Genomic DNA, 23,042 nt, shown 5'->3' with positions numbered 1-23,042 from the left:
ATTTGCAGTGGTGTAAAGTACCTAAGTAAAAATACTTTAATGTACTACTTTAGTCGTTTTGGGGGGTATCTCTACTTTACTATTTATATTTTGGACAACTTTTACTCCACTACATTCCTAAAGAAAGTAATGACTTTTTACTCCATACACACCCAAAAGTACTTGTTACATTTTGAATGCTTAGCAGGACAGGAAACGGGTCCAATTCACACACTTATCAAGAGAAAATCCCTGGTCATCCCTACTGCATCTAATCTGGCAGACTCACCAAACACAAATGCTTCATTAGTAAATGATGTCTAAGTGTTGGAGTGTGACACTAGCGCTCCGTAAATTATTATAACATTTTTTTTAAATCATGCTGTCTGGTTTGCTTAATATAAGAAAATTGAAATAATTGATACTTTTACTTTTGATACTTAAGTATATTTTAGAAAAACATGAACTTTTGATTTACTTTTGATACTTACGTATATTTAAAACCAAATATTTTTAAACTTTTACTCAAGTAGTATTTTACTGGGTGACTTTTACTTTAGTCATTTTCTATTAACGTAACTTTACTTTTACTCAAGTATGAACATTGGGTACTTTTTCCACCACTGGATATTTGTTATGGGTTTAAACAATTATGCATGAACTTGGGTGGGAGTGGGATAACGTAGCGAACAACGCTCCCTAATCCACCAATGGAATGACAGTATAGTCACAAGAGAGGAGAGATTTATCCAATAAGAAGACCGTTTGTTACGAAGCAACCGCATCCGAATCTTTGCGGATACAAACAACATCAGTGAAAACATGGACGTGGAGAGTGGTATTTGTCAGGGAAACGAGGATTCTGGTCCCAGTGAGTCCGGCATTAAGATCCCGGACAGGATGCTGAAACGAGAACAAGATAGGCTTGAGGGCGTGGAGAGAAAGAAAGAAGCGAAAAATAGCCAGTCTGTCACGGAGGAGAAGAGTGGGTTCTTCACCACGACGTTCAGTAGTGAAAGGGCGACTATCGAGGAGTTACTGGAGGGCTGTTCGGGGGCTACTGACCGCGCCCTGGCCACTCAAACCTTGGAGGAAGTGACTACTAAAACACAGCTCCTCCAGAAGTTTCTAAACGATAGCATGGTGTTTTTACCGCAGTACGAGCTGAGACAGGCCCAGGCGGCGCTCCAGAAACTACAGAACTCTCTGGCCGAGAAGAGAGACGAGATTCTCCCCAAGAAGAAATTCGCCTTTAGGTCGCGCGCAGCAAATGCACCCAAAGTAGACCCACGAGCTCCACCTGTAAAACCCAAGGATTCTGGCCGAACTAAAGTGGACGGAGCCATAAGCCACCCAGAGCAGTGTGGCTTCTCCCACTTTGAGGCCCAGGTAACAGTCCCTAACATAACAAGACTCAATAATTTCTTCTGAGAATGTTTGTCTCTAGTCAATTGTGGTTTAGATTCTACTATTTGCAGGTATGTATCTTAAATGTCTGATGACCACTTTATTTTTGGCAGGTGCTGACCAAGTCAGGGGATGAGATTAAACAACAGGATGTTCTACTGACCCACCTGACCAACTGTAAGGTCAGACTCCTGGGCTCCCCCAGCACCGTCCACATCAAACACGTCCAGAACTGTGAAATCTTCTCTGGGCCAGTGTCCAGCTCTGTGTTCGTGGACCACTGCACCGGCAGCACCCTCTCCTTCCCATGCCAACAGCTACGGACTCACCACACCACCGACACACAGGTCTATCTGCATGTCACCAGCCGCGCCATCATAGAGGATTGCCAAGGGGTGCGCTTTGCCCCCTTTGCCTGGTCCTACCTGGGTCTGGACCAGGACTTCAAGGTGTCTGGTCTGGACCGGGAGAGGAACAACTGGAACGAGGTGGATGATTTTAACTGGCTGGCCTTAGGTACCCAATCTCCTAACTGGTCTGTCATTCCAGAAACTGAGAGAAGAACCGAGTGGGACTCCTAGAGACATTAGTATACAAAGAGCCTGTCAATCAAACAAATGAAGTTTTCTTATTTTCATTCAGACCTGATGTGACAAGGCCTTATGTGACTTTGCTTTTCATGCTGATGAGTTGTTCCATAGTACTCAGTAGTTCCATAGATGTCCTGACAGGGTTAACCATTAAAAATAAATATTGGGTAATATTCACAGTAGTGTGCTGCCTGAAATCTTGAATATTTCCTCACAAGGAGGAAAAAGTTGCTGCATTACTGCTTTCTCACAACCATACTCTGAGCAATAAACAGAATGTTAACAGGTAATGTACTGTAACACAGCTTATTACATGTTCATTTAGTCAGGAAGGACCATCTTAGTCCTTAAATGCCATCTTATGTTTACAAACAGCACTTGTTCTGTCATTATTCTCCCATCTATAGAGCACTAAATACCTCACTGTATCTGTTCTTCTGACTAAGTGATCTTGAGTAAATACTAGAGATGTGAATAAAGGGTTTGGCTGACACCAATCTGTCTTTCTTACACTTGTCTTTAATTGTGCATGAAATAATTTACTGAAACAGTTAGGGGTGGTTTCCCGTACACAGATTTAAGCCTAGTCCTCAAATTCCTAGGAATCTCTATTGAAAATGCTGTTTAGTCCAGAACTAGTCTTAATCTGTGCATGCCCCTAATGGTTTCTTCCCCTTTCCACATCCTGTCCCCACTCTTCCCATGAAATAGCTAACTCATTCGAGGTCAATATCATACTGCTGTAGTGACAGTGCTGATCTCTGCCCTCAGGTACACTAACACCAGTATGCTCTTCTGGTTTCTCTGATCTCTTGCTCTGTCACAAGTTCTGCCAACTACTGAAGGTGTCATCAAGTCTGCTGGCCTGTTGTGCGTCATAGTTCTGTTAGTGTAGACACAAACACCTATGGCTTAATCTGCTTGCTTCCTTACTACAGGTGAGAGATGGGAAGGTTGTTGTTATTGACTGCTCAGTGTAGGTGGAGTTAAGTGGGACATGGGGAGTCTGAGGGGCTTACATGGTTTTTGGGTGGTTTACTGAAACATCTTGGGTGACTACACTGTAAACATTCTTCCTCGTTTGAACCCAGGGACACCTTCCAAAAGTGCAGCACGGCGTAGTTCCACGTCTCCTCTCCGTCAACCGTTAACTGTCCGTTAACTGTGCATTCGATCAGGGTGACAATGACCATGTGAGCATTCAAACCAATTATGTCTCCTGGCAACAGCTTACAGCCAGGCTCATCTTCTGGAGAGGGATTTCTGTAAATGGGATCAGGCTACGTACAGGGGATTATCATGACGCACCTCCCCTCCGCCTGGAATCTGGAGGATCTTCCTCAATCCTCTTCCAACCAGTGAAAGGAACATCACGATTAGCCTCACCTGTTGATTTCAACGTTTTTGGAGGGAAAGTTTAGAACCAAGGCAAGGGGGCAAGTGTGACCCTGTGTTCTGTCATCCGTCTGGGTGAGTATTCTTTGTAGGGTCCGGCCACTATGGGAGAGGAGAGGGCCCTGAAGGAATAACCGCACTCCTCTTTCTTTACCTCTGCTCCTTCTCTCTGGGATGGATTACAGATCCTTGCCTGAGCTGACAGTCCTGCACTGCTGGATGAGCTGCAGGAGAGACTGAGAGACGAAGAGAACGGCTGAAACCACCTTACAGGGAATCAACGGTTCAAACCGCTTAACGAGAACAGCTGAAACTCCGCTGGCTGGGACATCCAGAAGAAGGACCAGACCTTAGAGCTATATCTCATCTCAGTAGTGTCTTTTCATTGTGTATAGGTAAGGAATATCCCTAGGTTGCCACCATGGCACTAATGGTGGTCAAGTTTGACCTGAAGAAGCGGGTGAAGCTAGCCCAGTTCCTATGGCTGATGTACTGGTTCTCAGTGATGGCAGGCGTGCTCGTCTTCAGCATGGGGCTGTTCTTTAAGATCGAGCTGCGTAAGCGCTCGGAGATGATGGACAACAACGAGAGCCACTTCGTTCCTAACTTACTAATTGTCGTGGGGCTGCTGGCTTGTGGGATCAACGCCATGGGTGGCAAGATCTGCTACGACTCCTTGGACCCTATCAAGTTCTCCAGGTGGAAGCCTATGCTCAAACCCTTCCTACTCTCCTGTGTGGCTTTCAATTGTCTCCTGGTGCTGACGGCTCTGCTCTGCATCCTGATGAGGATTCCTCTCCAGTTCACGCTGGCCGAGGGCCTGAAGAATGCCCTGAAGTTCTACAAGGACACAGATACACCGGGACGCTGCTACATGAAGAGGACTTTGGACCAGATGCAGATTGAGTTCCGTTGCTGCGGCAACAACAACTTCAGGGACTGGTTCGAGATCCAGTGGGTCAGCAACCGCTACCTGGACTTCAGCGCCAAGGAAGTAAAAGAGTGAGTCATGATATTAGCGACAGCTCTAGGATCAGTTCTAAAGCTTATCCCAACCCTATCCCTAACTATTAGGTGGTTATAATGTAGTGATGTAAGTTTTTTTTAAGTAAGAGGCCTATATATTAGGCCCACACCAACAAATGGCATGAATGGAGATTGTAGGGTTAGGTTATGGTGAGTTCACTGTTCTTAATGGGTGTTCAGTATAAATGGATTGCAGGAGCAAGGAGGGGGGCCGTAAGCAATGTAAAAGGGTCACGTTCGATTATAAGGTAAAGGAGGGATTACAGGGCCAGTGGATTTGAGGTTTTAGTGTTAGAGGTGGTGATGGGGCAGTGCATACGTGTGGGTTGGTTTTCGATTTACGGGAGGTGAGGGGGATTCAGTCATTAGTGTGGAGTAATAACGAAAGTGGTTGGTGGGGAGGGAGGTGAGCTTTCTGTGAGAGTTGAAGGGGAATGATGCAAGGGTTTGTTTTACAGTGTATGGGTGTAAGGTGTGTTTGGGTGCAGGTGTTTCAAGTGTTGGTTTTCAGTGTAAGTGATATCAAGTGTGTGGTTGTAAAAAGGGACAGTTTTCATTGTAAGTGTTCTCAGGTGTGCATTCACCGTGTGTGCGAATGTGTGTGTGAGCCTGTGAGTTCTTAGTGGCCAATCTTCTTGGACCACATTTCCTCATCCTTCAGGCTTATGTGCTAACCAATCAGCATGCGGCCTGGTGATGGTCTGGGAGTAGACCTGTCTAGAGAGAGAGACAGAGTTAGCCAACAAGGCCTTGCGTAGAGACAGTGATTGGCCAACCATTCACTTACGACAATTATTGACCAATAAGGGCTTAGCTAGACACAGTGATTAACCAATAGGACCTCAATGAGATATTAGCTGCATGCTCTTTTGATTCAGGGTTGATGATGACGATGATGGGCTATGGGCTGTTAAAGGACCACATCTTAGTCCTGCCTAAATTGCTTATCTTTCAGGAAACAAATTATCTAAAGCAGGGCCTGCAAACCCTCTTCCTGGAGATCTATGCACGTTTTGGCTCTAGCCCTACTGTAATACACCTGATTCGGCAAATCAAGGTCCTGCTAAGTGTTTCCCACCCCTGATCTGTGTCAGCGTTAACCTACAGTGTCAGTACTCCCAACAGAATGTAATTCCATGTCCATATTGTTGGGAATGACTGGGAATGATCTGTGTCCCTGTCACATTTTTCTTTAACCTTTATTTAACTAGGCAAGTCAGTTAAGAACAAATTCTTATTTACAATGACGATCTAGGAACAGTAGGTTAACTTCCTCGTTCAGGGGTAGAACAACAGATTTTTACCTTGTCAGCTTGGGGATTCGTTCTAGCAACCTTTCAGTTACTGGCCCAACACTAACCACTTAGCTACCTGCTGGGCTATCACACCACCCTTTCCATAATGCTAATTTAGAACTGCCCTACACCTGTCAATCACAATTGAAACCCCACCCCCAGACCACCCAAAGGCCAAATGCACACTTCCTCCTACAGAATCAGAGATTACTGCTGTCACAGTCAGTCCATTCAGTCTCACTTTGTTAGGATAATCCTCATCTACTCAGACGATCTACAAACTGCATGATTGATTACCCGTCAACTACAACTCTGTTGACAAGCCACAACGAGGTTTACTACTACTGTATATCCAGCCATCTATTAGCTAGACTAATTCCATTTAGGCAATTCATCCTCATTCAAAGTAATGGATCAATCATCGATTTATGAATACAATTTCAATACATCCTGTGAAATGCCCTCTCAGTGTAGGAGAGGAAAGTAACTCTCGGAGAGATCATTCGTAAGTGGTGTGCAGCATGATTTTCCATATCATTTTGCTGTAATTTCGGAGTATTTGGCAGATATACAGTATGTGCATCTTTCCAAGGGAGATGTGTCCTCCAAGAGTTGCTGAATGTTTTTCTCATCTTCAGTGTGCATATCTGTTTATGTTGGAAAGCGAGGTATAGTGGAAGTATTATTGTTCCTTCCCAATGTGAGCAGAGTTCTTGGCTCATGCACCTTTGTTGGAAAGCAAGTGACAGTATTAGTTTTCCTTTGCACTGTTTCTTCCCAAAGCCAGTGTGAAGACACCGTGTTCACAGTAGGGAGGAGCTAATGGGGTTAATCCCATTCAAACAGCATGTGAGAGACTGATAGACCTTCATGATTCTCTCTTTACCAGGTACACTGTGAACTGATTTCAGCTCTGAGTCAGAAACAATGCAAGCACTGTAAACCCTCTATCATGTATACTTAATGAAAAATCAGTGTTAGGTTGTGTCAAGGTATGAGTGACTTTGTTGTAGATGTTCTTTCAGCCTAAACCTACCTTTCTAAATGCTGGTAGTTCACTAGCACTTCCTCACACTTACAGTACATGATGATAGATGGATTGGGTAGCACTTTCATATATTACCCTGACCCTAACCTCTGCCCTCTGACCGTTGCCCTCTGACCCCAATTCGCTTCAGCAGTAATGTGGATGCGAAGTACCCAATGGATGTCTACCTTTTCACTCCCCTAACCCCATAAGACCTTGAACCTAACACACAATGCACTGACCCTAACCCATAATACCCTAACCTCTGTCCTTTGCCTTTTCACCCCCCAGTCGTATCGGCAGCAACGTGGATGGGAAGTACCTGATGGATGCTGTTCCATTCAGCTGCTGTAACCCCAGCTCCCCTCGGCCCTGCATCCAGTACCAGGTGACCAACAACACGGCCCACTACTCCTACGACCACCACACTGAGGACCTGAACATCTGGAAACGGGGCTGCAGTGACGCACTGATATCCTACTACGGAGGCATGATGAACACCATAGCAGCCCTGGTGCTACTGGTTGCTATTCTGGAGGTAAGGAAAATACTCCCTCTTACTCGCTTTTCAAAGGCGTGGGGTGATTATTTTGTGATGGCGTTCATCACTGAGAGATGACAAAGTTGCCCCAGATGCCTGGCTAGATCCAGAGTTCCTTGCATGTTGTCCTCCTTTACTCTCAATGTACATTTCCACACCTCCTCCACCCCTCCATCTCTCCTGCCTTAGTCATGTTTCCAGGTCATGTGCGGTCTGCTGCTACACCTGCTGCTCTCTTCTGTAGAGGCTGCATCACCTGCTAGGCTTACAGCGGTACACACAGGCACACGCGTAGAGGCAGCTTCACCTGTAAGGCTTACAACAGTAGTACACAGGGCTGGTAACTAGACTGCTGTACTGGTAATCCTGTGGGCCCGTGTGGATGCAGGCTTTCACAACAACCAAAGCAGACCAATTAAGACTAATTATGTCCATATTGAAGAAGATTCTTGGTTGGTTAGTTGAATCAGGTGTGTTACTGATTTTGGTTGGCGCAAAAGTCTATAACCCCCATCGGCCTACGCAGACAAAAAAGCAAAATGGCTGCCCTTGAACAAGTGCTGTTTGTCTCTTGGTGCAACTCGCTCTTTTCATAATAAATTATATGATGAAGTATGAGAGAAGTGTTACTATACATTTTTAGCTGTTTTGGTATTTGTAAAACATATATTACTAAGGACAGCAAATCTCTGTTCTAGAAATCTTACAGTACTTAATGTGTACTGAAAACCTGGACTCAATCTGCTGAAGCTTATCAGGGACAGAAACAACCATGGCTATCTCTTACCTGGAATAGCCATGGTTACGCAACTGTCTCCATGGTATTACCTTACCGATAGCCTTGGGAGAGGTGGAGTGATGTCTTAATTTGGGGGAGGGACCAATTATGGAAATCAGACTCCTGATCAAATACTGGGGGTTATAAAATGACCAATCAGAAACACAGATAGTGTAGAGGTAAAAAAAAATGCATATATTTGCTTCTGTACGCTATGCTACTACATTAGCAAACTTATGATTGCTTTTGCTTGTTGTTGCTTTCCCTGTTAGTGTGATTCTCTGTTTTTAACTCCTTGCTTCAGACTGGTTTGATGTGTTTATGTGGAACATATTCAGTTGTTAAATGCTGATTGGTGTGATCCATTAACTACAGCTGTTAGTGCAGTCTGAAGTGTCTATCACTCTCTGGGTCTACCCCTGTAGGTTGGTTAATGTAGGGTTAGATTTAGTTATGGTGGTTTTTCAGCACAGTACAGCTAGCTCTTACTTCAGGCCAGGTGTAGCTCTTCACACACACTAGCTGTAGTCCTAGTCCAGTCTAGCTGTAACTAATATGTCTCTCTTTACCCTCTGTAGGTTATTGTGATGATCGGCCTCCAGTACGTGAACACGTCCCAGTGCAACCTGGCCAACCCAGAAGACCCAGAGAGTGAAAGCGAAGGCTGGATCCTGGAGAAGACGGTGAAGGAGACGTTTACTGACATCATGGACAAGATGAAAGCCATGAGCAAGGGTAACGCAGTGGAGGAGGGCAGAGTGGATGGTGTTGCCACGGTGAGCTGATCAAGATATGCCCACACAAACTGAGACCACTCCCACCAAAGGGAAGCGAGGGAGATTGACCACCTCCTTTGCATTTATTACACAAAATACACACATATGTGCACAACACACACGATTCTGGCCATCTGAAGGGAAAACTAAAATGGACACAAGTGGACAGATCCTGAGTACATGCCAGCACATAGGATATTTTGAATGTACGAATGCATGAAAGTATGTGTAAGTTATATTATAACCAATTGATAAATTGACTTTCCAATATGCCCTCCTCCACCCCAATACACACACACACTCACACACTCACAATACACTTTTTCTAAACCTCATGATTTTTCAACACACACTCCTTCCAACCCCAGCTTTATTAATCTGCGAAGCAGTTTCCATTTGATGGGATGCTCTCTGTGTGTTTTCTAACATTCTGTATAATTCTGCTCTATTTCATGTTCATATTTTACAACTTTATTTGTACCCCTTTTTTTACAAAACGAGAGGAAAAACATCAAAACACTATCCACTGTCATGAAAATGCATAACGTCAGATGTTTGCATTGTATTGAGAATATATATATATATATATATATATATATATATATATAAGGTCAGGAAAGCAAGGTCAGGAAAGCAGGTATGTTGCGTTTTAAGGATGGTGTGGGGCTGGTGGTTGCTACGCGACCCTCCATCCCAGAAAGGAGGTTAAAGTGGAAAGGTTAATTCATCACCCAAGGACCAGAGAGTTTTATCTTAAAACATTTTGACCCACCTGTAGAACACTTTTTTTATTAGCAAATTCCAAAGAAATGGACTGAAACACCTCAGACATCACCTCTTTAAAGTCCTTCCTCTCCTACCATTACCTTGAGGGATGGAGGGGGGCTGTAAACTCGTGGGGTAGGGGAGATGGAAACATTTCCTGATGGTGTTGAAGTTTGGGGTGCACTGCTGGAGGATTGGAGGGGCTATAGGAGACGAGGCGCGGGTGAAAGTGGCAGAGGTGAACCAGGGGTGACCCCAAAACTTGAGGAGGACATTTGAGATTGGCAGCTAAACCCCTGAGCTCCAACCCCTGAACTCTGACCCCAGCCCCTGCTCTGTGACATCACTCAGCAGGTCCAATCAGCATTTCTCTTATTGGACCGTTGAGAGTTACTGTATATATCACGCTCACTGAGTTCCTGTACATACCTCACTCATAGGCCAACGCCCGTGCTACTGTTATCTTTGTAAATAGTCTAGTATTGATACATAACTTTTTCTAAACAATGTAATTAATATAAATTATTTTATTTACTTTAAAGAAAATGTGTTTTGCCATGGGAAATCAATCTGGTTTTCTTTCTGTATGTTGTGTAGAAAGATGATAAGACCATTGTGTAAATTTGAATAAAGGAAGTTAGCCCCCGTGAAGTAGAGTGTTCTGTTGTTTCTACTTAAGACTGATCAGAGATCAAACAGCAATGCCTTCTGGGGACTCAGCGGGGCACCTGATTTAGCCAATTGGATCAGGGTAATCATCAGATTATAGCGATCACATGGACACAGGACAACCCTGCACATGGAGGTTGAAGGACGAAGGTGTGTATGTGCTCTGTGACTGTGTGTTCTGTGACTGTGTGTTCTGTGATTTTAGATTTGATCTATTACTTTCTATGTGTTTCTATTAGTTAGGCAAACAACGGATCCACCATTAACTACATTACAAATTCCAATGTCATTATTCAAGCACCTTTGTAAGACTTGATCTGACTTATTGAATTGTCTAATTTTCAAATTGTCCATGACATTATGTGATTGTCTGTGTCGCGCTGTAAGAAGTAAGTCTCATAAATCTATAAACTAACTCGACAACGCCAGAGCCCAGTCATTCTTCTAAGCATTCATTGACCAACAGAGATACAACCTTATTCACCTATGGGCGATCATCACATATTTTGTCAAGTAAGTTTCCAACCAGCGCCATGGGGACAAATTCTGTTTTACTTTGCTGTATATTTATAAATCGGCATATACCAGTGCCTTCCAAAAGTATTCACATCCCATGTCTTTTTCCAAATTGTATTGTGTTTCAAAGTGAGAACCTTGATTTGTACCACCAATCAAGGTTCTGATTCCACGTTAAGTCAGAGGGTAGACCTGTAGAGGGCTATATGGATGGCAGGACAACAGTACTTGTTATTTTGGTATTGTGCTGTACCACGTATAATGGAGTAGTTAGCTAGTGAGTGGGGTCCTGAGAGGTAGTTAGTGGGTGTGTGGGGTAGTTGCAGGCACCGGTAAAGAGGCCAACAGTAGGTGGTGTTGTGGTTAATCAGCAGCTCTGAGCAGATAAGAGGCCTAAAGAAGCTTTAGATTAATATTATTAGACATCAGCCTGGAGAACAGCTGAACGGCCCTGGACATGCATCACTAAGGGAGGGAGGGTGATGGAGGAGGTGTGGAGGGAGATAGAGAGGGCGATGGGGTGAGGCTGGAGAGTGTGAGGTAGAGAGAGAGAGGTTCTCACTATGCTCAGAGCCAGAGCACGCTGCTTAAACCACTGCGCCACGGCAGTTCACAATTGTCTAGCAAGCAGGGAGTGTACTTGATGATACTAAATGGAAACAGCACTTTTTTTATATCCTTTAGTTTTATGCTTTCCCCAAACCATAGCTCCAACCTTAACCACTCTGAATTAACACCTAAACTTAACCCTTTGAGTTGTTTCTGTTTTAACCCTGTAACCAAGTGGAATGAACCCTGTAACCACACGTAATTAATGGATAAAAAAAAAGTATGTTCATTCAATTACGTCAAATTCCGAAGTAAAACTTTGAGATCAAGTTGCAGGCTATATAGGTGTTTCAGGGTTATGGTGGGTAAAGCGTCTTAGGGTGGGTAAAGCGTCTTAGGGTGGGTAAAGCGTCTTAGGGTGGGTAAAGTGGGTTAGGGTGGGTTAGGGTGGGTAATGTGGGTTAGGGTGGGTTAGGGTGGGTAAAGTGGGTTAGGGTGGGTAAAGTGGGTTAGGGTGGGAAAGAGGGTTAGTGCTAGATGGATCAGGTGGGTTTATGGTTAGTGAAAGGGTAGGTGAAAGGTGTGTAGTAGGCAGGGCTAAAAGTAAGCCAAAACTGTCCGGTACTGGCAAAATAAATATTGGGGGTACACCATACCGGTAAAACATGAGCCTCTTCACAATAATTAAAACAGATTCCAATAAAACTGTAGGCTGCTACACTATTTATCATTACCACATGTCAGTCACATGAAAAATTAGTGAATAGACTTGAAAACTTGTTGAATACTCTCCAAAATGCTATGTGCATTGACAATGACATTTTTGCCAATGCATACTGAGATGAGTGTCCGAGAACGAGATGAACGCAGGCAGGTATTGTTTACAATTCAGCTTACAAGACTTGACTAGGCCTAATGACTGACAATAACCGAATAACCGAATGTCATTCATGACACTTTTGGTGTTTTGTAAGTGATGTCTCTTTGCATTTATCAAAAGGCACTGTATGGATGCGGGAATTATTTTAGAGTGGAGTAGCCTAACATACGGAACAAAAATATAAACGCAACATGCAACAATTTCAAAGATTTTACTAAGTTACAGTTTATAGAAGGAAATCAGTCAATTTAAATATATTCATTAGGCCCTAATCTATGGATTTCACATGACTGGGCAAATGCTCAGCAATGGGTAGTCCTGGGAGGGCATAGGCCCACCAACTTGGGAGCCAGGTCCATCCACTGGGGAGCCAGGCCCAGTCAATCAGAATGAGTTTTTCCCCACGAAAGGGCTTTATTACAGACAAAAATACTCCCGCAGGTGAAGAAGACAGATGTGGAGGTCCAGGGCTGGCATGGTTACATGTGGTCTGTGGTTGTGAGGCCGGTTGGATGTACTGCCAAATTCTGTAAAACGATGTTGGAGGCGGCTTATGGTAGAGAAATGAACATTCAATTCTCTGGCAACAGCTCTGTTGGACATTTCTGTAGTCAGCATGCCAATTGCATGCTTCCTCAAAACTTGAGACATCTGTGGCATTGTGTTGTGTGACAAAAGTGCACATTTTAGAGTGGCCTTTTATTGTCCCCAGCATAAGGTGCACCTGTGTAATGATCATACTGTTTAATCAGTTTATTGATATGCCACACCTGTCAGGTGGATGGATTATCTTGGCAAATGAGAAATGCTCACTAACAGGGATGTAAACATATTTGTTCAGATTTGAGAGAAATAAGCTTTTTGTGTGTATGGAATATTTCTGGGATCTTTTATTTCAGCTCATGAAACATGGGACCAACACTTTACATGTTGCTTTTATATTTTTGTTCAGTGTAGTTGGAATAGTAACTTAAGTATGGACATTGACTATAGGCCTCACATGTAGCCAATTATAATATTAACTTCTGCAGAATTAAGTGTCCCTCGTAATAAAATGATAGACCAAATTAAACTTTCCGTCTCGGGAACAGGAGTGGAGAAATATTATTTATTTATTTATGGATCTTGAGAGAATGCGAATGCACGCTTATGGACGTGTTGTGTTGCCTAAACGTGCAAATTCTTTCAGTGACATAAAAGCTTGACGTTACTTCATTTTCAACCACATAGAATATGCTTCCAAGACAAACTGAAATACTATCAGAAACATGTTGGATTGTTTTCACAGCTATTCATTTCCTTAAAACCGGTCAAACTGATGTCATTTGGAAATCTCCCTGGTCCCTAAACAGTCTCGCTCCCTGAGATAAGCAGAAATGAAAGAGTCAACTAGATTGTCGATAATGCATTTATCATCCTATTGATTTATGACATTTATTTAGTATTCTAGGCGAGCATCAAGTAATGACAGAAGAGAAGCTGCATGTATCTAAATATAGACAAGATTACAAAAAAATTGCCTATAAAATATCGGAAATTATAAACAGAAGAATATCTAAATGAGGATTTAAAAAAATTATCATGCACCTCTTGTCCTTCCGCCATCCCTGAGTAACTTGCACAGGTAGCCTACATGAGCCCTTTGAAGAAATTGTTTGACAATCACATGACTGGTTGTGTTTATGCCAAATTTACAACCAAGTGATTAAGCATTACCACCAAAATGGAGGAGGCAAGTAAAAAAGTGAGAAGGTAGGGAACTTGTTTGCCTGCTATATATTAAAGATACAAATTGGCTGAAAGGAATTGGCATAACTAGAAAAATATACCAGTTTCATTTGAGGACAAAAATGTTGACAGCTGCGTCATACAGGTTGCGAAATAAATGGAAGAGATTTTCGATTCCATGGTTTATGAACAGGTACAAAAAAAAACACTTGATTCAACACAGTGCCCCTGTGACAACAATTTTGGACCCCCTTGTGGCCCCCCTACATGTGGAGTGTGAAATAATTTTTACATAACTCATTTTTGCTATCGTTCTTTTTTTACATCCGTTATTAGACAGTGGCAACGCGGAACACTAATTTAACCCACACATCTTCTAGAGGGACGGCTTTAGGTGGAACACAATAGTATCGTACCACATGCATCTGCATTATGAACATGGTCTTCTGCCTGCTAATGCCTGCAATGCAGTGAAGAAAACGATATGACAACAATAACGTCTAATGTAACTGGCCCCTCTAACAGTACAACTGGCCCCAGCTTAACCCCCCCCCAGTTGAAATGGTCTAGAACCACCACTGTTAGAAAGGTTAAAAAAGTTTTGTAAAACATCACAGCACAATTGAAAAATATATGGGTCATTGAAATCAACCAAAGGTGGTATACGGTGATAGGTGGGATGGGATGAGAGTGGCTGAGAGTTGGGATTAAAGAGTTTATGTTTGGTAATGTATTATTTTTCGTGACTGCTTTATATAAAACTAACATGTATGTAAAATGTATATGCAAAATGTATGTACATGTAGCAAAAAGCTGTAAAAAAAAACCTAAAAAGATATTTGTCATCCGAAGAAGGGTGGTGGATGGGTTAATCATTTATTTATTTATTATTATAAAAAGAAGACAAAAAGTCAGCTATCTCTAAGGGGTTAAACCTTCATAGGGAGAACTCTACAGTAGGTGGGATGAAGTGGGGAGCTTCTGACATAACTGGGCAAGCAACATGGAGATGCTGGAATTGACAGGGTTATATACAGTGGGGGAAAAAAGTAATTGATCCCCTGCTGATTTTGTACGTTTGCCCACTTACAAAGAAATGATCAGTCTATAATTTTAATAGTAGGTTTATTTGAACAGTGAGAGACAGAAAAACAACCAAAAAATCCAGAAAAACACATGTCAAAAATGTTATAAAATGATTTGCATTTTAATGAGGGAAAAAAGTATTTGACCCCTATAATAACCCCCCCCCCCCCCCCCCGCTTCTCCTTCACCCACATCCAGACAGCTGATGTTCTGAAAGTGCTAACAAATCTGGATTCCTACAAATAAAATTAAATTTATATAGCCCTTCTTACATCAGCTGATATCTCAAAGTGCCGTACAGAAACCCAGCCTAAAACCCCAAACAGCAAGCAATGCAGGTGTAGAAGCACAGTGGCTAGGAAAAACTCCCTAGAAAGGCCAAAACTTAGAGAGGAACCAGGCTAGGAGGGGTGGCCAGTCCTCTTCTGGCTGTGCCGGGTGGGGATTATAACAGAACATGGCCAAAATGTTCAAATGTTCATAAATGACCAGCATGGTCAAATAATAATTATCACAGTAGTTGTCGAGGGTGCAACAGGTCAGCATCACAGGAGTAAATGTCAGTTGGCTTTTCATAGCCGATCATTGAGAGTATCTCTACAGCTCCTGCTGTCTCTAGAGAGTTGAAAACAGCAGGTCTGGGACAGGTAGCACGTCCGGTGAACAGGCCAGGGTTCCATAGCCGCAGGCAGAACAGTTTAAACTGGAGCATCAGCACAGCCAGGTGGACTGGGGACAGCAAGGAGTCATCATGCCAGGTAGTCCTGGGGCATGGTCCTTGGGCTTAAGTCCTCCGAGAGAGAGAAAGAGAGAATTAGAGAGAGCATATTTAAATTCACACAGGACAAGACAGGAGAAATACTATAGATATAACAGACTGACCCTAGCCCCCCGACACATAAACTACTGCAGCATAAATACTGGAGGCTGAGACAGGAGGGGTCAGGAGACACTGTGGCCCCATCCGATGATACCCCCAGACAGGGCCAAACAGACAGGATATAACCCCACCCACTTTGCCAAAGCACAGCCCCCACACCACTAGACAGATATATTCAACCACCAACTTACCATCCTGAGACAAGGCCGAGTATAGCCCACAAAGATCTCCACCACGGCACAACCCAAGGGGGGCGCCAACCCAGATAGGAAGACCACGTCAGTGACTCAACCCACTCAAGTGACGCAGCCCTCCTAGGGACGACATGGAAGAGCACTAGTAAGCCAGTGACTCAGCTCCTGTAATAGAGTTAGAGGCAGAGAATCCCTGTGGAGAGAGGGGAACCGGCCAGGCAGAGACATGAAGGGCGGTTCGTTGCTCCAGTACCTTTCTGTTCACCTTCACACTCCTGGGCCAGACTACACTCAATCATAGGACCTACTGGGCTAGACAATCTGGACCCTCTTGTCACGGTTGTCGTAAGGAGAGGACCAAAATGCAGCAGGGAAGTGTATACTCATCTTCTTTATTATGGACAAAGAAGGAAAAACCAAAATAAACACGTATACAAAAACACAAACGAACTAGACAGTCTTGTCAGGCACACACAGCAAAACAAGAAACAATCTCCCACAAACACTAAACCAAACACATACCCATATATAGGACTCTCAATCAGAGGCAGGTGTTTCTGTTTTCCTCTGATTGAGAGTCCTATATATAGGTATGTGTTCGGGGTTGTTGATTGTGGGTAGTTGTATTTCACACTGCTAGTTGTCGTAGCCTGTGAAACTGTTCGTCCTCGTTTTGTTATTTTCTTGTGTACGTGTTTTTGGTTTACGGTTTGCCTTCTTATCCAGAAATAAAGAAGATGAGTACACATAACCCCGCTGCGTATTGGTCCACTTTCTCAGATGATGATTTCTCTGTTTCGTCTGACGACGAAGAACGTGACACCTCTGTTTCTAAAATTATCCGCTGAAATTGTTGCAACACCTATTACTAGCCTGTTCAATCTCTCTTTCATATCGTCTGAGATCTCCAAAGCTTGGAAGCTGCCGCGGTCATCCCCCTCTTCAAAGGGGGAGACACTCTAGACCTAAACTGTTATAGACCTATATCCATCCTGCCCTGCCTTTCTAAAATCTTCGAAAGTCAAGTTAACAAACAGATCACCGACCATTTCGAATCCCACTGTACCTTCTGCACTATGCAATCTGGTTTCTGAGCTGGTAATGGGTGCACCTCAGCCACGCTCAAGGTCCTAAACGATATAATAACTGCCATCGATAAAAGTCAGTACTGTGCAGCCGTCTTCATCGACCTGCCCAAGGCTTTCGACTCTGTCAATCACCGCACTCTTATCAGCAGACTCAATAGCCTTGGCTTCTAAAATGACTGCCTCGCCTGGTTCACCAACTACTTCTCAGATAGAGTTCAGTGTGTCAAATCGGAGGGCCTGTTGTCTGGACCTCTGGCAGTCTATGGGCGTGCCACAGGGTTCAATTCTCGGGCCGACTCTTTTTTTTCTGTATATATCAATGATGTCGCTCTTCTTGCTTGTGATTCTCTGATCCACCTCTACGCAGACAACACCCTTCTGTAAACATCTGGCCCTTCTTTGGACACTGTGCCAACAAACCTCCAAACGAGCTTCAATGCCATACAACACTCCTTCTGAGGCCTCCAACTGCTTTTAAATGCAAGTAAAACTAAGTGCATGCTCGTCAACCGATTGCTGCCCGCCCGACTAGCATCAATACTCTAGACGGTTCTGACTTTGAATATGTGGACAACTACAAATACCTAGGTGTCTGGCTAGACTGTAAACTCTCCTTCCAGACTCACATTAAGCATTTCCAATCCAAAATTAAATCTAGAATCAGCTTCCTATTTCGCAACAAAGCCTCCTTCACTAATGCTGCCAAACATACCCTCGTAAAATGGACTATCCTACCGATCCTTGACTTCGGCGATGTTATTTACAAAATAGCCTCCAACACTCTACTCAGCAAACTGGATGCAGTTTATCACAGTGCCGTCTGTTTTGTTGCTAAAGCCGCATATACTACCCACCTGTCACGACTTCCGCCGAAGTCGGTTCCTCTCCTTGTTCGGGCGGCGCTCGGCGGTCGACGTCGCCCGTCTTCTAGCCATCGCCGATCCACTTTTCATTTTCCATTGGTTTTGTCTTTGTTTCCCACACACCTGGTTTTCATTTCCCAATTACTGGTCATGTATTTAACCCTCTGTTTCCCCCATGTCTTTGTGTGTGATTGTTTATTGTTAAGGTCGGTACGTTTCCAGCTGGTTTTTCCGGGTGCTGTTTTCACTGGTGTTTTGTGGCAACCGTTATTTTTCTCACATTAGTATTGTTACTTTGTGCTGTTTTCTCAAGTAAAGTGCTTTGTTCACTCATCTCTGCTCTCATGTGCCTGACTTCATGCACCAGCTACACCCACCACCTGGCACCACCACTGCGACCTGTACGCTCTCGTTGGCTGGCCCTCACTACATATTCGTCACCAAACCCACTGGCTCCAGGTCATCTATAAGTCTATGCTAGGTAATGCCCTACCTTATCTCAGCTCACTGGTCACCATAGCAACACCCACCCATAGCACGCACTCCAGCAGGTCATCCCCAAAGCCAACACTTCCTTTGGCCGCCTTTCCTCCCAGTTCTCTGCTGCCAATGACTAGAACGAATTGCAAAAATCACTGAAGCTGGAGTCTTATATCTCCCTCTCTAACTTTAAGCATCAGCTGTCAGAGCAGCTTACCGATCACTGTACCTGTACATAGCCAATCTGTAAATAGCACACCCAACTACCTCACCCCCATATTATTACTTACCCTCATGCTCTTTTGCACCCCAGTATCTCTACTTGCACATTATCATCTGCACATCCATCACACCAGTGTTAATGCTAAATTGTAATTATTTTGCCTCTATGGCCTATTTATTGCTTACCTCCCCACTCTTCTACATTTGCACACACTGTACATAGATTTTTTTGTATTGTGTTATTGACTGTACGTTTGTTTGTGTAACTCTGTTTGATTTTGTTGCACTGCTTTGCTTTATCTTGGCCAGGTTGCAGTTGTAATTGAGAACTTGTTCTCAACTGGCCTACCTGGTTAAATAAAGGTAAAATAAATAAACAAATGTATATTCAGTGAATTGCTTTTGTATTACTTTAGTACCTTGTTGCAAACAAGATGCATGTTTTGGAATATTTTTATTCTCTACAGGTTTCCTTTTCACTCTGTCAATTAGCTTAGTATTGTTGAGTAACTACAATGTCGTTGATCCATCCTCAGTTTTCTCCTATCACAGCCATTAAACTCTGTAACTGTTTTAAAGTTACCATCGACCTAATGTTGAAATTACTGAGCGGTTTACTTCCTCTCCAGCAACTGAGATAGGAAGGACACCTGTATCTTTGTAGTGACTGGGTGTATTGATACACCATCCAAAGTGTAATTATTAATAACTTCACCATGCTCAAAGGGATAGTCAATGTCTGCTTTTTATTTTATTTTTACCCCTCTACCAATAGGTGCCCTCCTTTGCTAGGCATTGGAAAACCTCTGTGGTCTTTGTGGTTGAATCTGTGTTTGAAATTCACTGCTCGACTAAGGGATCTTATAGATAATTGTATGTATGGGTTACAGAGATGAGCTAGTCATTCAAAAATCATGTTAAACACTTATTACACACAGAGTGAGTCCATGCAACTTGTAAACCCCAATGGCTCCAGGGGCGCAGGACATTGGTGACCCTGGCCATGACCCCACTCCCTGAGAGTGTCATATTTGGGATATGCAAGAAACACATTTCATTACACTTGTACAAGTGTGTAACAGGTGAACACTTGTACAAGTGTGTAACAGGATAACTATAAGCACCACCAAATTATTGTATACAGTTTGACATCTGACAGAGGAGCTGCTTTTTAAAAACCACCAAGTACTGTCAAAGTCACTAGGACAAATCCTAACCTCCGTTGCATGCATTAATGTCACTGGGAGACTTAAGGGAAAATTTGACATAAGTAAAAGTTAGGATCTGGCCCTGCCATCCAGGACCTATATAATAGGCGGTGTCAGAGGAAAGTCCATAAAATTGTCAGAGAGTCCAGTCACCCAAGTCATAGACTGTTTTCTCTGCTACCGCATGGCAAGTGGTACCGGAGCGCCAAGTCTAGGACCAAAAGGCTCCTTAACAGCTTCTACCCCCAAGCCATAAGACAGCTGAACAATTAATAAAATGGCCACCGGACTATTACATTGAAATATGGCAAAAGTCTTAGCAGCCAATTCTAAACTAGAAATTGATTAACAGAATATTAGAACAATACGTAATGATGCAGTTAAATTAAATCGTAAGAAAAAAACTTTAGTTGACAAAAAATGCTTATATTGATTATAAAAATGGTTGTAAAAAGGTATGGAATATAGTGAAGAGCTTACTTGGTACATCTATCTCGTCATGCCCATCTAGTGTGGAGGTTGACGGGAGAACAATCACAAAACCAGCTGATATTGCCAATCATTTTGCAGATCTTTTTACAAAGAAAACGAATTTACTGAGAGATAATCTAAACACCCATTCTTCCAACAAGCTATTGTCCAATGGATGATCATATTATGAGCAAGAAAACCTATAGAGGAGGTGTTAAACCTATTGAAGTCATTACCCAATGGTAAATCTACAGGTTATGATATTATGGACAATTTTGTTTTTATTCTATGCTGCTCACCAGATTTGCAACTTCACTGAAATACATATTTAATTAGTCACTGGAAAAGGGGCAATTTCCAAATGTATGGAAGCATGCTAAGCTGTGTCCAATCCATAAAAACAGGAAAGAACCCATTACTCCTGCCAATAGTCGACCAATCAGTCTACTCCCTTCACTCACTAAGATATTGGAGGGTATTGTGAGCAGACAGATATGACAGCACATGGACAAGAATGATCTGACCACAGCCAATCAGCATGCGCAGCCAATCGCAAAAAACATTCCTCTACCACTGCATTGGTTGACATGACTGACGAGTGGCTCAATACTATGGATAATGGCAGGTTTGTGGGTGTACTATTTTTAGATTTCAGTGCAGCATTTGATTTAGTAGATTATGAAATAATTTGACAAAATGATTGCATTATGGGTTTAAGGAGGCAGTATGGAATTGGGTACAGTCATATCTAACTGACAGGAAACAGCCCACTTATATCAATGGGTCGTTTTCTTCCCCTCATGATTTAAACTGTGGAATACCACAGGGCAGCTACCTTGGGCCACTTCTTTACTTAATATATACCAATGACCTTCCTTATCCAAAACTCAAGATACTATATTTGCAGATGATACTACAATTTATACAGCAAGACAAATCAGTTCAACAGGTATAGCAAGCTCTACAAGTAGATCTGGGAAATATCAGGGAGTGGGTTTGCCAGAACAAACTAGTTTTGAATGCCAAGAAAACCAAGATTATGTTGGTCTATTCCACAAGGAAAAGGCCAACACAACATAGGATGTGATTAAGCATGGAGGGAGTACAAATTCAGGAAGTGGAAGAAACCAAACTACTAGGAGTGCAGCTAGACAACTGCTTACCGTGGTCATCTCAAATAACTAATCTATGTAAAATATAAACAAATAAAACTGCATGCATGATCAGAAGGATAGCTAAATATTTACCGGGAAAGAATCTTAAGCAAACAACCCAAGTATTAATTGAGAGTCAGGTGAACTACTGTTCTGTGGTCTGGGGAAATGCATCAGCATGTGAGATTAGACAGAACAAAGCAGCAAGGATTACTTTAAGGTGGAGATATGATTATTTTGTTGTAGTCATGCAGAATGCTCTTGGGTGGTCATCAATCAACAAGTTCTTGTGAAATAAAATGTACACCATTTAAAACAGCCAAACCCCATTCACAACAGTATTCAGTTGGTAAGAGACAGACATTTAATCAATACAAGGAATAAATTGTCCAACATTTACTGTATTTGTTATCTTAGCAGAAAAGAGAAATCGGCAAAATAACATTTAGATTCAGAGCAATAAAGAAATTGAACAATTTATCTGAGAAAACCAGAAACCTTTCAATAAATATATATATATATATATTCAAACAATACTTTAGAACCATTTAAATAAAATTAATTGGAAGGTTGTGCAAGACTATGGTAGATGAAGGAACCAACATATATTTTCAGACTGTTAGAATATTTATCTGGTCAACATGTCAGTGTATTATGTCTGTTGTTTGTAACAGTGTGTTATATGTGAAAATGTGATTGTATTATAAATTAAAAGAGATCCCAATAAAATAAAATACAACCTAAAGAAGCCGTCTTTTGCTGCCGTCTGCTGGTGTTTCTAGGTACTGTTCTTGTAGCACATTGGGGATGTGAGAAACTTACTCCTCTGCCTGAAGTGTCCCCACTTGCGCCAGCGAATGGCCAGCTTTTCGTGTGACTCTTCAGAAGAGCGGTCATGTGTGCTAGCAAGACAGAGGTCCCGAGTTTGCACCAATATGGTCTTGCTAAGCAAGCAGCTTGAAGCCGTTTACACTCCGCTCCCTCTCTCATCCTGCCATTTTACAGCAGTTACATTGGGAAACACTAGATGGCACTCTCCTCTGGTATTTCCTTGGATTTTTGTCCTTTGTTCAGTGATGTCATAGTTTGACCTCTAACCCAATTCTCTGGGTTCAAATGCCTAAGGTTCGCTTCATCAAAGACACAGATACTACTGACAAAAAAAATTCTGAACTCTCTCTCTCTCTGCTGCGAGTATGTTTCAGTAGCTAGTCAGTGTCTTGTGTCCTGGTGAGAGGTGGTATTGTTTAGGCCATGAGAGGACAATGTCCTACCTCCGCTCTGAATACCCACCATACCATACCAGGCTGGACCAACGCCATCATCCAACAACACACACATACACAGGCACACAAACATGCGCACACACACACACACACACATTGTCCCCTACCCCATCAGACGTATAAGACAGTCGTTGTCTTGAAGGTTAACTACACACGTCTGATTGTTAGCAGGAATGACATGTGGTGCCT

General features: G+C 42.8%; 2 protein-coding genes across 2 annotated transcripts; both read left to right on the top strand.

Moving 5' to 3' along the window:
• Positions 1–749: 749 nt before the first annotated feature.
• LOC106589439 (tubulin-specific chaperone C) lies at positions 750–2,473 on the top strand. The gene is made up of 2 exons (XM_014179428.2): positions 750–1,368; positions 1,500–2,473. Exons 1-2 carry the CDS (start codon positions 802–804, stop codon positions 1,965–1,967), a joined length of 1,035 nt encoding a protein of 344 aa, XP_014034903.2. The 5' UTR covers positions 750–801; the 3' UTR covers positions 1,968–2,473.
• Positions 2,474–2,558: 85 nt separating this feature from the next.
• Positions 2,559–10,228, top strand: LOC106589440 (peripherin-2). The gene is made up of 3 exons (XM_014179429.2): positions 2,559–4,373; positions 7,011–7,257; positions 8,617–10,228. The coding sequence occupies exons 1-3, from the start codon at positions 3,793–3,795 to the stop codon at positions 8,821–8,823; spliced, it is 1,035 nt and encodes a 344-aa protein (XP_014034904.1). The 5' UTR covers positions 2,559–3,792; the 3' UTR covers positions 8,824–10,228.
• Positions 10,229–23,042: the final 12,814 nt, after the last annotated feature.

Source organism: Salmo salar, chromosome ssa28 (genome assembly GCF_905237065.1).
Source record: "Salmo salar chromosome ssa28, Ssal_v3.1, whole genome shotgun sequence".
In the NCBI taxonomy this organism is placed as follows: Eukaryota; Metazoa; Chordata; class Actinopteri; order Salmoniformes; family Salmonidae; genus Salmo; species Salmo salar.
The sequence above is the reverse complement of the archived record's forward strand: the minus strand, read 5'-3'. Positions and strand labels throughout refer to the sequence as shown.

Coding starts and splice junctions, on each gene's coding strand:
- LOC106589439 (XM_014179428.2), top strand. CDS start 802: ATGGACGTGGAGAGTGGTATTTGTCAGGGAAACGAGGATTCTGGTCCC. Junction 1,369..1,499: donor TCTCCCACTTTGAGGCCCAG/GTAACAGTCCCT, acceptor TATTTTTGGCAG/GTGCTGACCAAGTCAGGGGA.
- LOC106589440 (XM_014179429.2), top strand. CDS start 3,793: ATGGCACTAATGGTGGTCAAGTTTGACCTGAAGAAGCGGGTGAAGCTA. Junction 4,374..7,010: donor AGCGCCAAGGAAGTAAAAGA/GTGAGTCATGAT, acceptor TTCACCCCCCAG/TCGTATCGGCAGCAACGTGG. Junction 7,258..8,616: donor TACTGGTTGCTATTCTGGAG/GTAAGGAAAATA, acceptor TACCCTCTGTAG/GTTATTGTGATGATCGGCCT.